Source organism: Calliphora vicina, chromosome 4 (assembly GCF_958450345.1).
Source record: "Calliphora vicina chromosome 4, idCalVici1.1, whole genome shotgun sequence".
In the NCBI taxonomy this organism is placed as follows: domain Eukaryota; kingdom Metazoa; phylum Arthropoda; class Insecta; order Diptera; family Calliphoridae; genus Calliphora; species Calliphora vicina.
In genome coordinates, this window is record NC_088783.1 from 52394868 (window position 1) to 52409515 (window position 14648).

At 32.8% G+C, this 14648-nt stretch overlaps 6 protein-coding genes across 6 annotated transcripts; 4 read left to right on the plus strand and 2 right to left on the minus strand.

Annotated features, from left to right (window-relative positions):
• The first annotated feature begins 1822 nt into the window (after positions 1-1822).
• LOC135957553 (uncharacterized) lies at positions 1823-3685 on the plus strand. Its single transcript, XM_065508327.1, has 2 exons — positions 1823-2340; positions 2402-3685. Exons 1-2 carry the CDS (start codon positions 1996-1998, stop codon positions 3665-3667), a joined length of 1611 nt encoding a protein of 536 aa, XP_065364399.1. The 5' UTR covers positions 1823-1995; the 3' UTR covers positions 3668-3685.
• Positions 3686-4406: 721 nt separating this feature from the next.
• Positions 4407-6580, plus strand: LOC135958067 (activating signal cointegrator 1). Its single transcript, XM_065508933.1, has 4 exons — positions 4407-5702; positions 5905-6026; positions 6086-6280; positions 6350-6580. Exons 1-4 carry the CDS (start codon positions 4492-4494, stop codon positions 6418-6420), a joined length of 1599 nt encoding a protein of 532 aa, XP_065365005.1. The 5' UTR covers positions 4407-4491; the 3' UTR covers positions 6421-6580.
• A 575-nt stretch (positions 6581-7155) lies between these two features.
• mal (maroon-like) lies at positions 7156-9875 on the plus strand. The gene is made up of 4 exons (XM_065507723.1): positions 7156-7348; positions 7470-7614; positions 7673-8191; positions 8254-9875. Exons 1-4 carry the CDS (start codon positions 7279-7281, stop codon positions 9863-9865), a joined length of 2346 nt encoding a protein of 781 aa, XP_065363795.1. The 5' UTR covers positions 7156-7278; the 3' UTR covers positions 9866-9875.
• LOC135957062 (migration and invasion enhancer 1) lies at positions 9863-10362 on the minus strand. Its single transcript, XM_065507724.1, has 2 exons — positions 10258-10362; positions 9863-10179 (listed from the first exon to the last, which is right to left on the minus strand). The coding sequence occupies exons 1-2, from the start codon at positions 10281-10283 to the stop codon at positions 9918-9920; spliced, it is 288 nt and encodes a 95-aa protein (XP_065363796.1). The 5' UTR covers positions 10284-10362; the 3' UTR covers positions 9863-9917.
• A 524-nt stretch (positions 10363-10886) lies between these two features.
• Positions 10887-11821, plus strand: amx (almondex). The gene has a single exon (XM_065507387.1). The coding sequence runs from the start codon at positions 11015-11017 to the stop codon at positions 11723-11725; it is 711 nt and encodes a 236-aa protein (XP_065363459.1). The 5' UTR covers positions 10887-11014; the 3' UTR covers positions 11726-11821.
• A 408-nt stretch (positions 11822-12229) lies between these two features.
• Larp7 (La related protein 7) lies at positions 12230-14088 on the minus strand. The gene is made up of 2 exons (XM_065509062.1): positions 13763-14088; positions 12230-13706 (listed from the first exon to the last, which is right to left on the minus strand). The coding sequence occupies exons 1-2, from the start codon at positions 14046-14048 to the stop codon at positions 12259-12261; spliced, it is 1734 nt and encodes a 577-aa protein (XP_065365134.1). The 5' UTR covers positions 14049-14088; the 3' UTR covers positions 12230-12258.
• Between the last annotated feature and the right edge of the window lie 560 nt (positions 14089-14648).

Sequence of the window (14648 nt, forward strand, 5' to 3'; positions counted from 1 at the left end):
CGAATTTTATTCGGATTTGAATTTTAAACAAATATGTATATAAATACTTATTGGAGTCAATTACACGGACAATAAAAATTGCATATTGCTTAAAATCTTAGATATTTTCAATAAAATGTATCTAATGGCAAAGATACGGGCATAATTTAAAAGTTGTCATTTACTATAGAATGAATTAAGATTTTATTGGCAATAGTTTTACCTATTTTCTATTGGAATGAGAAAATTGACTTGGCAAGAAACATTTTTAGAGACCGTGAAGAAGAACATTTGTAAGACCGCCGAAGCGTATTAGCCAATTCATATCAAAAAAAATATACTATGACTGGAATCGGATACAAATCCATTTTAATGTATCCTATCCATACGCTAAGGAAAATATGCCGGTAGTTTGGGGATTTCAGTGACCCCAAATTTGGATTTTTTTAAATTTTACTTATTAATTAAATAATTGGAAAAGTTTCCATTGTATTTTAACCATTGTGCTATTGGCCAAAATTTTAAATTTGGCAAAATGCATGTTTTTTGTTCATATATTGTTATATAATATTTGTTTTTTTTATTTATTTATTGATTTCAATACCTAAAAGCCTTCGTGGCCAATATTTATATGAATCTGAACTGGCATATGAGTTGTTGCAAGGCTTCTGGAATTCGAACTGCTGTTTGGCTTAAATACAATACTTTGATAATAAAACATAAGCCTATACTGAATTAAAACTTGAATGGTCGCAATTAACATTTTGCAAAAAATCTGAAAGAACCCAAAGAATAAAAAATGTCTTCGAGAATTAGTGATTGCTAAATGTTAAGGGTGACTTTAAAACTTGAAATCCAAAAAATCATTTAAATTGTTCCAGACATTTGGCTGTAACACAAATGTATATGAAATTTCCTATAGTGCAATGTATGTTTATAAAAATATTAAAGGTGTAAATAAATTTCATCAAAACGGCTTATATTTTAATAATTTTATAGCCAATGGCCAGCAATACAGAAATTAAGAATATTAACAGTAATACAAAAATTATGAAAATATAAACTGTTATTGGGATATGGATTTTTTCTATATTATGTGATTGTTCTTACCTAGCGTTTACACATGCAAGTAACAGTTCGAAAAACACAATACATTCACACTTTTGCACTAACACAAGCACACATGCAGCCACTTACAGCTCACTGCCTAGTGAATTTCGATGGACAGTGATTTTTTGACACTTACTGCAATAAAGTGTCAAAAACACAAACAGAGTTGCCTAACTAAAAAAATTTTAAAAAAATTACTGGATTGTGGTAAAATAATTATTATATTTTTAACTTATTTTATGTATATTTGTAAAAAAAATTGTTTTTTCTCTTCAAATATGAATAAAGAACGCTATTAAATTAATTTAAGAGCACTAATCTCATTAAAGTAATAATAATAATTATTTATAACAATTATTTCCCTACAAATATATGTATGTGGTATCCTAGGCAACTCTTAATAATAATGTGTTTACGTTTTGACGACATTTTTAAAATGAACTTTTACTTGCATGTGTAAACGCTCAAGCAACTTGTAGACATTTCGATGTATTTTCGACATTTTCGATAATAATACGTATTCTCAACTTTCCTCAATCTACTTGCATGTGTAAACGCACCGTTAGTTTAAAAAAAAATCTCTGGCGAGTTATATAATTCAATTTAATTACAATTGTTTCGCTGCACTGTGCTGTATAATTAAGACAACACAAAAGTACTAACATATTAATAAATATGGCATCATTAGTTCTCTCCATTCGTATTATTTGACATTCTATTTTAAAATGCAATTAAAACCAAAACAAACGCGAATAACTGAAACAAAAGGAAATTATGAAAATTCAATTAATTGAAAAGATATCAATCCTACAACTTGAGTTACTATTATTAAATCAAGTGTGTATTGATCAAATTAAAATAAAGTGAAAACGTGAACTAATTTTTAATTACAGCCTGAACAAAATTATGGAACCTGGAATCAAGTCGGAACCTTGTGAGACTTTATATAGTGGGCAGGAAAGCGATAATGGTGCAAGATTACAATATTCCCAACATTTGACTTCGCAAATCAGTTTAAAGAGGCCCAACGAAGGAATTGCTGATAGCGCTGATCAGAGAAGAACTAGAAACCAAACAAATACCACTTATTATCCAGCAGTGGATTTTCCTAATGTGCCGCACCAATTTTATAATCAAGATAACACAATGCTCGAGCCAAACCAATCAACAATGGCAGCGGATGGAAGACCGTTAAAGAAATACAAGAGAATAGAAGAAAATGTGTTGTTTAATCCACCGTTTTTTAAATTGGTAATATTTTGTTTAGTCTGTGACTAAAATTTGATTATTTAACTTTTACATTTTATTTAAGGTCGAAAAATTCTTATCGCCCTCTCAAAAAGAGGCCATTGGAGCACGCTGTTATTCTTGTGGCAAAATAGTCAAAGGCAATCGGGGCATTTCATCAAATTTTATAAAACATATGAAACGTGCCCATCCGGAAATTAATAAAATATATGAAGACTTTAAGGCCCACAAAATAAAACCCGGACACTTGCCAAATCTAGTACATGCTCTTGAAGCACAAATGCTGAGTAGAAATTTTGCTACGGCTGCCGAAAATGGGGCATCAGGTTCTGACAGCAATGCTGCTTATTCAAATGATGATACAAATCAATTTTCTGAAGTTAATAACACTTTAGAAAACAACACCATGTGCTATTCTTCAGATGAAAATGAGGAATCTTTAAATACAGCAAACGAAAAAAGCTATAAAGAATCACAGCAGCAAGAAGTAAATAATTTCGAAAATCGACCGCTTGAATTGTCCTCAAATACTTTAGAAATTTTTGGAAAGTTAATTGATGAAAAACTGCAACATTTTGTTAAGCAAAAGGAATATAACCAGCTAAATGATAAAGTAGATGAATTAATAAAACGCAATCCAACAAATAATGCCAGTTCGGAGACAGCTCTAACGGAATTGAAAACTGAAATGGATAATTTAAAAAAAGAATGCGCGGTATTACGTTTAGCTGTACAACAGTCTCAGGCCAGTAAACGGCAGCTGCAGAATGAACTACAGACGGTAGACAAACTATTACACCAACGAAAGCTTATTATACGCAACATACAAGTTTTTGATTCAGAGCAACCCTTAAAATCTGTCAAAAAACTATTCACCGAAAAGTTAGATTTACCCGATATAAAAATTATTAATTGCAGTATTATACCGTCGCTAAAAACATCCAATGATTCTAACAAAGAATGCCTTTCGCTAGAATTAGATAGTCCGCAGGCTTGTAAAGCCATATTTCGTCAAGCGCATAAATTGAAAAATACTGGTATTTATATAGAGTCGGAAATATCACCGTTTCAGCGTAAACGTAAAAATAAATTAATGGTTTTGCGTAAAGAGTTACTGAGGCGTAAACCAGATCTCAAAGTTTTAGTACGCGATATAACGTTGGTGGTAAATGGAAAAAATTTCTATTGGGATGATGTGGAAGGTTTATGTCATGATGGTAAGCATGAAGCCATTGAATTGAATGGTGTTGAATATTTGAATATGCTCAGTGGATTAGATATAAGTGAATTTATAAGTATTTTACAGAATTATAATATACAAATAAATTAAAATTTGAAATTTATTAAACTATTTTTAAATAAAGAATTAATTTGAAATTTGTATAAATTTATAAAAATAGGGATTATTTGAGTTCCACTATTTGTCTGATAAAGATATTTTAGTGAAAATTATTGAGGGATTTTCCGCATGCTAAAGTTTTCCTATAAATTGTACAATTACAATTAGTTGGAAACTACAACTACAGAAGTTGTTTAATAATATTGCCTAAAAGGACACTGACAATAGTAGTTTTCCAGTTTGTTTATTATTATTACATATAATACAAACGCTGTTGGCGTATGTCTTTTACGATTTCAACTATTTCGTAGTAGATTAAAGATAAAATGTAACCTGTTTCTTTCATCTAGTAATCTATACGCCAACAGCGATAAGGGTGATTAATTTAAAAATTATTGTTCAAAGTACTATTTAAAGGTGAACATTTAGCCATAGAGAATTATACATAGAGCGGAAACTAAATTAAAAAGAAGAAAAATCACACATACGAGTGTTACTTTTGATTTCACATACAGCCCAATTATGAATAAAAACTTCCTCGGATTTTTTATTCCACCACTTAGTTTTTTGACAACTGAGTTAGGTCATTGAAGGGAGAGTTTCCACTCTATGAATAATTTTCTTTTTTAAGATTATGTTTTAAAAATAACGGTACAATAGGAATTTTGTTTACATTTGTTATGCTATCAGTTCTGCGTGAATGCCACACATACATCAAACAGCTGTTAGCTGGCTGCTAATTTCAACAACTGCCAGTGGAATTTCCTAATATTTGTTTATTTTATAAAAAATCTTTTGCAAAAATCGAAAATATCATGGATAAATGGTTAAGAGATCGTTTGTCAACTTGTTTGGACTTTGAGGTGCCAGATGACATGATTAAGTATATTATATCCATGAAATCGTCCGCCGAATTTGATGAGTATTTTGAGACTTTATTAAACAAGGAATGTGAAGACCATCGTTTGTTTTTGTCCGATTGTAAACAAAGACTCTTTAGCAAGGCATTGCCCAACAAAAAGCAGCAACAAAACACCAACACTCAAAAGAAAGCACAAGGGCATGGCTCTTCCACCATAAAACAAAATCAGTCTACTGCTGGAAGTGTGCCAGGCAACAAAGCATCGCACGATGCAAATCAGCCACAACAGAACACACAATCGCAGGGAGCCAAAAAGAAAACCAAGTATGTAAGTCTGTATACGAATGATGGTAATGTGGTGGATGCCATAATGCTGAAGGGAAGACGCCTGTGCAATTGTCAGGCTTCACAACATAAACTGGTGAACAATTGTTTGAGTTGCGGCCGCATTGTATGCGAACAAGAGGGTAGTGGTCCTTGTCTATTTTGTGGCGAATTAGTTTGCACCAACGAAGAACAGCAAGTTCTGAAATCATCGGGCAAAAAAAGTGATAATCTTTTAAAATCCCTCAAGGAAAAGGGTGGTGGTGAGGCTTTGAAAAAGGCTCTAGAGCAGAGAGATCGTCTGTTGGAGTACGATCGTAATAGTGAGAAGCGTACCACAGTAATTGATGATGAATTGGATTACTTTGAGGAGAATTCCGTATGGCATTCGGATGAACAGAGGGCCACATTTGAACGACTTAAGCAGGAAATGCATGATCGTAAACATGCAAGTCGTATTAATCGTAAAATTAAAATTGATTTTGCCGGCCGTGAAGTGGATGAAGATGTTACTATTAGTAAGGAATATGAGCGTGATGTTTTGAAGGAGGTGGCAGCAATCAATGCGAAATCTGACAATTCCAGTAATTGGTCTAACCGTAAACATTCTGATAAATGGGATAATGCGGGTGAATTGGATCCCAATATGGATGCTGCGCGTCCAATATATAGGCCTTCGGCTGAGGAAAAGGCTAAAAGCAAGGGGCCTACATTAAATGATGGTCTTGAGCGCATTTACAATCGTGTTCAGGATAAGGAACTAATGGAAATGCAAGATATGCGTCAGTGTTTGTCTATGCATCAGCCATGGGCCTCTCTGCTGGTGGCGGGCATCAAGAAGTAAGAATAAATTGTGGTGGTATATTTTATTTTCTAATAAGCTTCGACACAGCTGAATATAGCCTTCATTGTTGTTTAAAAATTGATTTTTTTTTTTTTTTTTTGAAAAAAGTCGTAAGATAATAATTTGGCTGTTCTATATATGTTCAAGCCCACATATCCCGTTATTAAAATGAAATTTTTATTTTCTTTGCTTTTTCAGGCACGAAGGTCGTGTTTGGTATAGTGAACATCGTGGTCGTTTATGGATTGCATCTACTGCTAAAGAACCCAGATCAGAAGAGATCCAAGAACTCGAGAACTTTTACAAACAATATTATAATGGTAAATAAACGAAAAGAAATTTAAAAAATTACACATTAAAATATATCAAACGTCTATAGATCCTACAATAAAATTCCCGGAACATTATCCCACTGGTTGTCTATTGGGTTGTGTTAAGGTTGATGATTGTTTGGCCCAAGAAGAGTATCGCGATATTTATCCTGCAGGAGAATCAGATTCCCCATATGTTTTTGTGTGCTCAAACTTTGAACAATTGCCGGTGGTGTTTCCAATTAAAGGACAACATAAGATATGTGAGTAATAAATAAAAAAAACTCTAATTTAATGTAATTAATTTGTTTATATAATTCTATTTGTTTTAGATCAAATTGATCCTAAAATTCATAATGCTGCCTGCAAGACTTTGATGCGCATGAAGGCCACCAAGGGTTAAGTGAAATCGTGGGGTTAAATAATAACATTCCTTCAGGATAGATTGTAAACATGGAAGCTGAAATTTATAAACTGAATTATGTTTTTGCTGGCTGAGATTATGCAAAATCTTTTTGTTTGAATAAAATTATTAAAATATATGTATAATAAAAACTAAAAAATTGATAAATTTAAAATTTTATTCTCAATAAGACGTTAATTCTTTATACTTTAGGGGAAAAAATGTTGGTGAAAAAAATTGAGGTAGTTGAGGTTTTTAGCTTTTTGCGATTTTAAATAGCAAACGAACCAGGACTATACCCGACATATTGAAGTATCAATCATGTTTGTAAGTTATTTTTGCAAATGAAAAATATGGAAATTGCAAACGGAATGACAAACTTACCACTCATGGTTATATTCGGCTATGCTGAATCTTTTATATCCTTCACCAAAGTATATTTTAAGATAAATATTGAAAAAATTTGGGTGAAAAATAGGTCAAAAATTGTAGTCATATTTTTTTTTTGCTTACGATTTTTCTTACCACTCATGATGAAGGGTTTATTTCGATCATACTAATGTGTTAGAATGATTTTAAACTATTTCGGAATTTTGAAATATTCCTCTAACCATGATTTAGAAATCCATCATAATCTAATATTTTCAACAAAATGGCAACTCTAACAAATTCTGATTGTATTAGATAAAATAAGCCGCTACTGCTGATTGCACTCCACTCTGAACACTTTTTAACAGTCCACAACAAACAGTTGAACACACAGGTTGTTTTTATTAACTTATCTCTTACGTTCTGAAATATTTCGTCTATTCGAACAAAATATTATTTGTTTTTAACCCCCATATTCTTCTATAAGCAATGTCACTAAACTGGGAATTAACTGAGGTCGAGGAAAAGCTAATTTCTAATGAATTTAAAAGAATTGGAGGTAAATTATAAATTGCATTTAAAATATATAATTAAAATATAATTTCACAATGTTCGTGAATATAAAATTGCATGTCATTGTAATTTGTTACAAATAATAAACAATTTGATGTACTTGATAGATAACACCTATTTGGATCATGCGGGCAGTACTTTATATGCGGAAAGCCAAATTGACGCATCTGGTAAATTATTGAAAGAGAACTTATTTTGCAACCCGCATACTTGTAAAATAACAGGGGATTTAGTGGATCAAGTGCGTTATAGGTAAAGTATTGTTTTGTTTAAATAATCTTTTACAAACTAATTATACTTTACCATTTAGAATTCTTCAACATTTCAATGCCGATGCTTTGGAGTACTCCGTTGTATTTACCAGCAATGCTACGGCTGCCATAAAAACTGTAGCTGAAACATTTGATTTTGGTGCTCAGGAACAGGGTAATTTCTATTATTGCCAAGAAAATCACACTTCAGTTTTGGGTATGCGTGAATTGGTTAAAACATCCAATAAATTTGTATTGACTCAACCAGAGTTATTGTCAAATTTGGAAAACGGTCATGATTTATTAGCCGGCACTCGAACGGGCAATTCTTTGTTGGTTTTTTCGGCTCAATGTAATTTTAGTGGCTACAAAATGCCACTAGAATTAATAGAAGTTGTACAAAAGCAGGGTTTGCTTAAACGGGGAACACAAATTTCGGGTCACACACAAACCAATGAGCCGGATTTAAATAATTTTTATGTTTTTCTGGATTCGGCAGCTTTTGTGGGAACTAGTTATTTGGATGTTGGCAAATATAAACCAGATTTCTTTTGTGTCTCATTCTACAAAATGTTTGGGTAAGATTTTTTTCTGATCTGTTCAAAAATTATTGAGTACAAAATTAATTGCTCTATTTTAGCTACCCCACTGGAGTAGGGGCTTTAATTGTCAGCAAACGCGGGCAATCAGTGTTGCTTAAGCAATATTATGGAGGCGGTACGGTCAACATTGCCATGACTCGTGATAATTTTCATGAGAAACGTGTTGGTTTTTCATCACACTTTGAAGATGGCACTTTATCTTTCTTAACCATTGCAAATTTGTTGGAGGGCTTTAGTACATTGGAACGTCTGGTGCCTGCAAAAGAAGGAAAAAACACCATGCAAAGAATTAGTAAATATGTCTATCAATTGGCTAAATACGGTTATGATAAATTATCAGCTTTAAAACATGCAAATGGACAGCCGTTGGTGAAGTTTTATAATCACAATGGTTATGGGGATTACAAATATCAAGGTGGTGTTATTACCTTTAATATTTTACATGAAGATGGTGCCTTTGTAGGGTTTGCTGAAGTGGCCTGCTTGGCAGCTGTATTTGATATACAACTACGTACTGGTTGCTTCTGCAATCCCGGCGCTTGTCAATGGTTTTTACAATTATCCAATAGTGATATACGCAAACAGTATGAATCTGGCCATATATGTAGTGATTACAATGATTTGGTTGATGGTATACCTACTGGAGCCGTAAGGGTCTCATTTGGTTATATGACACGCAAACAAGATGTCGATAAAATTGTTAGTATGATTAAAGAGTGCTATTTGTCCTCGTCTGAGGAGAGATTGAAACACATGGATAGTGATAAATTACCAAAGGCTTTACAACATATACCAGCAAGACTAAAGCCTCAACTTAAAGAGATTTGCATTTATCCCGTTAAATCTTGTGGTGCTTTTAAGGTTACTGATTCCTGGCCTCTAACAACTACTGGTTTCTTATATGATCGTGGTTGGATGATAGTGGATGCCTCGGGAATGGCCATAACACAAAAACATCAAACTAGATTATGTTTAATTAAACCAATTATTCATGACCAAAAAGGTTCTATGGAATTGACTTTTACTGGAATGAAATCTATACATGTCAATTTAGAAATCGCCAAAGAACAATTGGATATTATAAATACCACATTTTGCCAAAGTAAAGTTTGCGATGACTTAGTGTCTGGTTACGATTGTGGCGATGAGGTGGGCAATTGGTTAAGCGATTGCTTGGAAACACCCGGTTTAAGATTAATCAAACAGTATGCCGAAAGACGCGCCCAGACAGGTTCTGCCAAAGATATTGCCTTGTCCAATCAGGCACAATTTCTATTAATTAATCGATCTTCTGTGAGATGGCTGACACAAAAAATCACCACCGAAAAGGAACCTTTATCCACTACCGTCGATAGATTTAGAGCAAATTTAATAATCGAGACCCAAACCGCCTTGGAGGAGACAGAGTTCGATACGCTGACAATAGGTGATACGGAGTTTAAGGTTGATGGTTTTTGTACACGCTGTCAAATGATTTGCATTGACCAACACAGTGGCCAAAAAACCGCCGAGCCTTTACGAACTATCGCTAGAGAGTTTAATGGTAAGATACGTTTTGGCATATATCTCTCACTATTGAAAGTACCCGATAATAATGCGCAAATATCTTGCCATGATAAGATAATAATAAAGAAGAAAACTATTGAATAAAATTATAAAATTCTAATTATTTTACTGTTTATACATATCATTTGTGCTACTTTCACATTATCATACAATTTTCAATTGGTTGTTCTTTCGCTTTTACCAAAGGCTCACCCTGTTCTGCCCGTTTTACATTCTCCAAAACACTTTGATGGTCGGGAAAGGCTAGTGACTGTAATTTTGAATGCACTAAAGTATCATTGATCTTCACCTCAAAAGATCCTTGTCGTCCTTTGTGGCACAACATTTCTGTATCAGGATTTTGTTGTTGCAAAAAGTTTTGCAACATTTTACACTGCCACTCGAAGTTGCACTTGCCACTGCAATATAGATAATAAAGATTAATATGTAGTTTATTTAGTTTCAATAAAATTAAGGAATATAAAGCAACATCTTACCAATATTCCACATCAACTTTTACCATTATTGTTATTACACCACAAAAATAAACCCAAACGGTTTTTTTTTTTGGCAAACTTGAAAACAATTCTTTTCAAAACTTATTATACAATGTTGGTAATTTAGAGATTTCCCGTAAATTTTTTTATAAATATTCATGAAAAAAGAAAAAAAGATTTCCAAGAAAAATTAGTTTTTGATCGTAAAATATTCAGCCAATAAGAAGTCCACGTTTATAGTACAAATTAATAAATACAAATTTTTGGCAATTTTATTAACATTTTGGAACTTCCTTTATCTTAAAAGTTTATTTCTGAATATAAAGTGTGATCGTCTAAAGCCGCTTTGGGCTAGCATATTAAACTGTGTTTTTACAGCTTTAACATAGCAAGAGAGCAATATATTTATATGAGATACGCTTAATTTTTTGAAACTTTTCTTTATTTTTATTACCTTCCCACAAATATGTCGTAAAATGTGGTCTTGTAAAAACAGCTTAAACTGTCTTAAAATTTGGGACTAAAACATTCATAAGTCCATCTCTGGCTTAAAAAACGTCAAAAATACAATACTCAATATCAAATCTGGCAACAATTGCTGATGTAAACAAAACAAATGTTCTACAGCTGACAAAAGTAACACGAAAAATGTTAAAAATATAACAAAAACTTAATTAAATTAAAAAAAAAAAATAGAAATCTGTCATTAAAACTATTTTAATCGAAACCAAATAAATTTTAACCAATTTTTTACAAAATGGTACGTTGTATTGTGATAAATCGAAAGTCGGCCTTAATGCTAATATGGATTTTTGTGTTGAGTGGCATCAGACAAAGTCACACAGACGATGTTGACAACAAAGTTACTACCAGTAATAACAGCGAGGTGGCCCCATATGTGATACGCAACTTTAATGAAACTTCTCAGCAGTTGTCCCAGTGTCAAAACACCGCCAACATAAACTGCAGTGAGTTACAGTTCCCCTGCATAAAGTGTTATTATAATTACACCTGCCACTATGGACAGGAATTGTATGTGAATTGTTCCGCTTTGCATCAAGTAGAGTGTCAGGGTAGCAGATGGTTTTGGCATCAAATGAATTGTCGTTACTGTTATCAAACCGAAAAGTGGCAACAAAAGTGTGTGCAAAAAGGCAATTGCAATTCGGTGAATGGGCAGTACTACAAAACTAACTGTACGGTAAGTCCAGACGTCTTTTGTCTGGGCAATCGTTCGTTCTCGCGTAACATCAAATGCAATTGGACACAGGGCTACAGATGGAGTACGGCCGTAATAATAAGTTTAACTCTGGGAGGTTTTGGTGCTGATCGATTTTATTTGGGCCATTGGCAGGAGGGTATTGGTAAACTGTTTAGTTTTGGTGGCTTGGGTGTATGGACGATAATAGATGTAGTGTTAATATCATTGCATTATTTGGGACCAGCAGATGGTTCTTTGTATATTTAAGTCAGTTATTACAATAGATAAAAATGGTAGGAACTAAGTTAAGTTTAAAATGTTAATAAAATAAATCGATTAAAAATAAACCAGAATATACTCAAATATTTTTTTTAAATTGCGGTTTTTTAATGGAAGGAAACAAAAATGTTCCAAAATTATTAAAATTTGTTACAAAGGTTCTTTATGGTTATACAAAATTTTTAAAAAATTTACAATTCGCTTTGGTTGGTCGTTTATTGAATTTCACATTGTATATAAGAATGATGTGCTCAATTTCAACATTACCGCTTATCAAATTTTGAATTGTCCTTGAATAAAGGATATATCAAAAAAGGTACATTCCTTTTTACATTTAGTAAAAATGTCCTAATATTTCGAAGAATAATTAAAAAACCTCAAATATATTTTTCAGGCATATAACAAAAAAATTAAGATATTTTAAGATATTGTAAATTTTTTCTTTTCATTTCATATTTTACATTACATACTTTGCAAATTTTCAAGTACAAATTTCAGCTTCATTACTCACAACTTTTATTTCACTCATCATCATCTCCAAAACGTATATGTTTAGTTATCAACTTTTTAACTTTCTCCCTACCTCTTTTCTGTGGAATTTTCACTTGTTTATTGAGTTTTTGCTCTCGATCTTTTTCGATTTTTTGCCAGTAGTTTGATTCAACTTCATCACTTAAAATTTTGCATTGATATTCAGCACAGCTGATTTGTTGAACAAATTCGATGGCTTTTTTGGGAGACTCCAGTCGTAGATAGGCCTGCATAGCACCCTCTTTAATATCAACATATTTCACAGAGCTATATTGACGCATATCGGCTTTAAATTCCTTAATATTAACACAAGGCTCCAGAAAGGTAACTTCTACTATAAGACCCGGTTCGTAGGTAAATAAGGGTGCTCTTTCTAAGGCGGGGTTTTGTTGGGGAAGTTTTTCGCTAATGCTTACTTTTGTTGGAGGCTCTTCTTCAGCAGCTCCATAGAAATTCATATTCATCTTCTGCAATTTGTGTTTAGCATTAGTTTTAGAATTCTTCTTTTGTTCCTGCTGGCTGGCCGGTAGTAAAGAATTATCTTCCGTCACTGCAGCTTCCTTCTGTTGTTGTTTTAATTCTTGTTGTTCACGCCAAGCTTTACGTTTTAATTCGGTCACTTTTTCCCGCTGAAGATTTAGGTATTTGTTGCGTAGACGCTTCCAATCTTTTTTCGGCAATATTTTCAACTCATAATATGCTACATCAGTATTGAGTTCAGCTTTACGTTTTAGTGTTTCAGTTGTTTTCGATTTCTTTTTCCTTTTGCGTTTCTTTTTCTTAAGGCTCTCGTCTGTTTTCCCTTCTGTGCCCTCGGCCATTGTCTCGCATTCAGATTGAGATGTCGCTGCGTTTTCGGTATTCGAAGTTTCTTCCGATTCATCTTGCGTTTCTGTTTTGCATTTCTTAATTTTTGGCTCTGTTTCATCCTTAATTTCTTCGTTTTTAGTTCTTTTCCTGCTGTCCACAGCAACTGCTTCCTCTAACTCTTCCTTTTCGCCAGACTGTTCTTTAATGTATGATTTTACACTGGTCAAATCGGATGGATCTTTTTCTTGCATGCACAGTACACCATTAAACTCTTTGAACGATTTAATCGCCTTACTAACGCTATCTTCCTTTTCAAATTCCACAAAGCCAAACTCTTTAATTTTGCGCGATTTGTTGTATTTTGGCAGGGATATATAGGCAACTTTGCCAAATCTCTCAAAAATTTGTCTCACCCATTCATGATCCGCAGTTGATGGCAAAGCCTCCACATATAAAGTTTTCTCATCAACATTACGATTTTCCGCTAAAGGTATTTTACGCTTCACCTTTTGCTCGGTTTCGTCCAACTCCAGCAGCTGAGAATTACTTAATGATTTCGCAATATCCTCGACTTTTGATGTCAAAGCTTTCATTTTATTGAAAGTCATGAAAATCTCTAAGGGAACATCTGAAAATAAACCCAGGATTAATAGATGTAGAAATCTTTACTTTCCAAAAACTTACATGGATCTTTATCGAGTTGCTGTTTTAAAAAACGATCTTTAGTCAGATTGGCATCACCAAAGTAAAATTCCATTTGCGCCCGTATAGCATTGTAGTAATGCTTTTTGCGTTTCCTATAGCTCTTTTTCTGCTCGCCTTCTAAATCCAGCTGATCCGGCATGGTCACATCGGCCGGTTGCGCCGCTTCAGGAATATCAACAATTGGAACATCCACATCTTTATTTTCCTCTTCTATACTTGTTTCCTTTTGTTTTGCACTCTTTTTGTGTTTATTTTTTGTACCCATTTTTGTTAGATGGGAAATTATCAAAACAATAAACTTATAGAAAACGTTTAGAAAATAAATTAAATGTTTTCACAAAATTTGTTTTTGGACAAGGTTGCCAAGCTATATTTTTGGCTACTTTCTGTCAGAAAGGCATCCCTTTTCTTTTCTCTTTTACCAGCTAATTCGTATTAAGAGCCCGTTATAGATAATTATCTAATAACACTAGTTTACAAGGTAATTGTTTGTTATTTTAGGCCGTCCTAACTTCGGGAAAAATATAGAAAAAAATCAATTTTTTTTTATTCATTTGTCTTCCTTACGAAAAAATAAATATTTTGTTAATAAGCATAGAATATTGCAGATATAGAAATATAAAAACAATCTTTGACAGAACAAACAAACGAAAAAGAAGTAATCGGCTGTTTGACTGACTCCACCATATATGAATTCAGTTTGGCTCATAGATTGTACAAATGCAAATATATATTTAACAAAATTTTCTTGTACATCAAATAGAATAATAAAAAATCCTGCATTTTATTGAACTAAATAAAAATTAAACTAAAATTTATTTTTTCAAAATTATTATTATTATAAAAAAAAAATTAGACTAAAAAT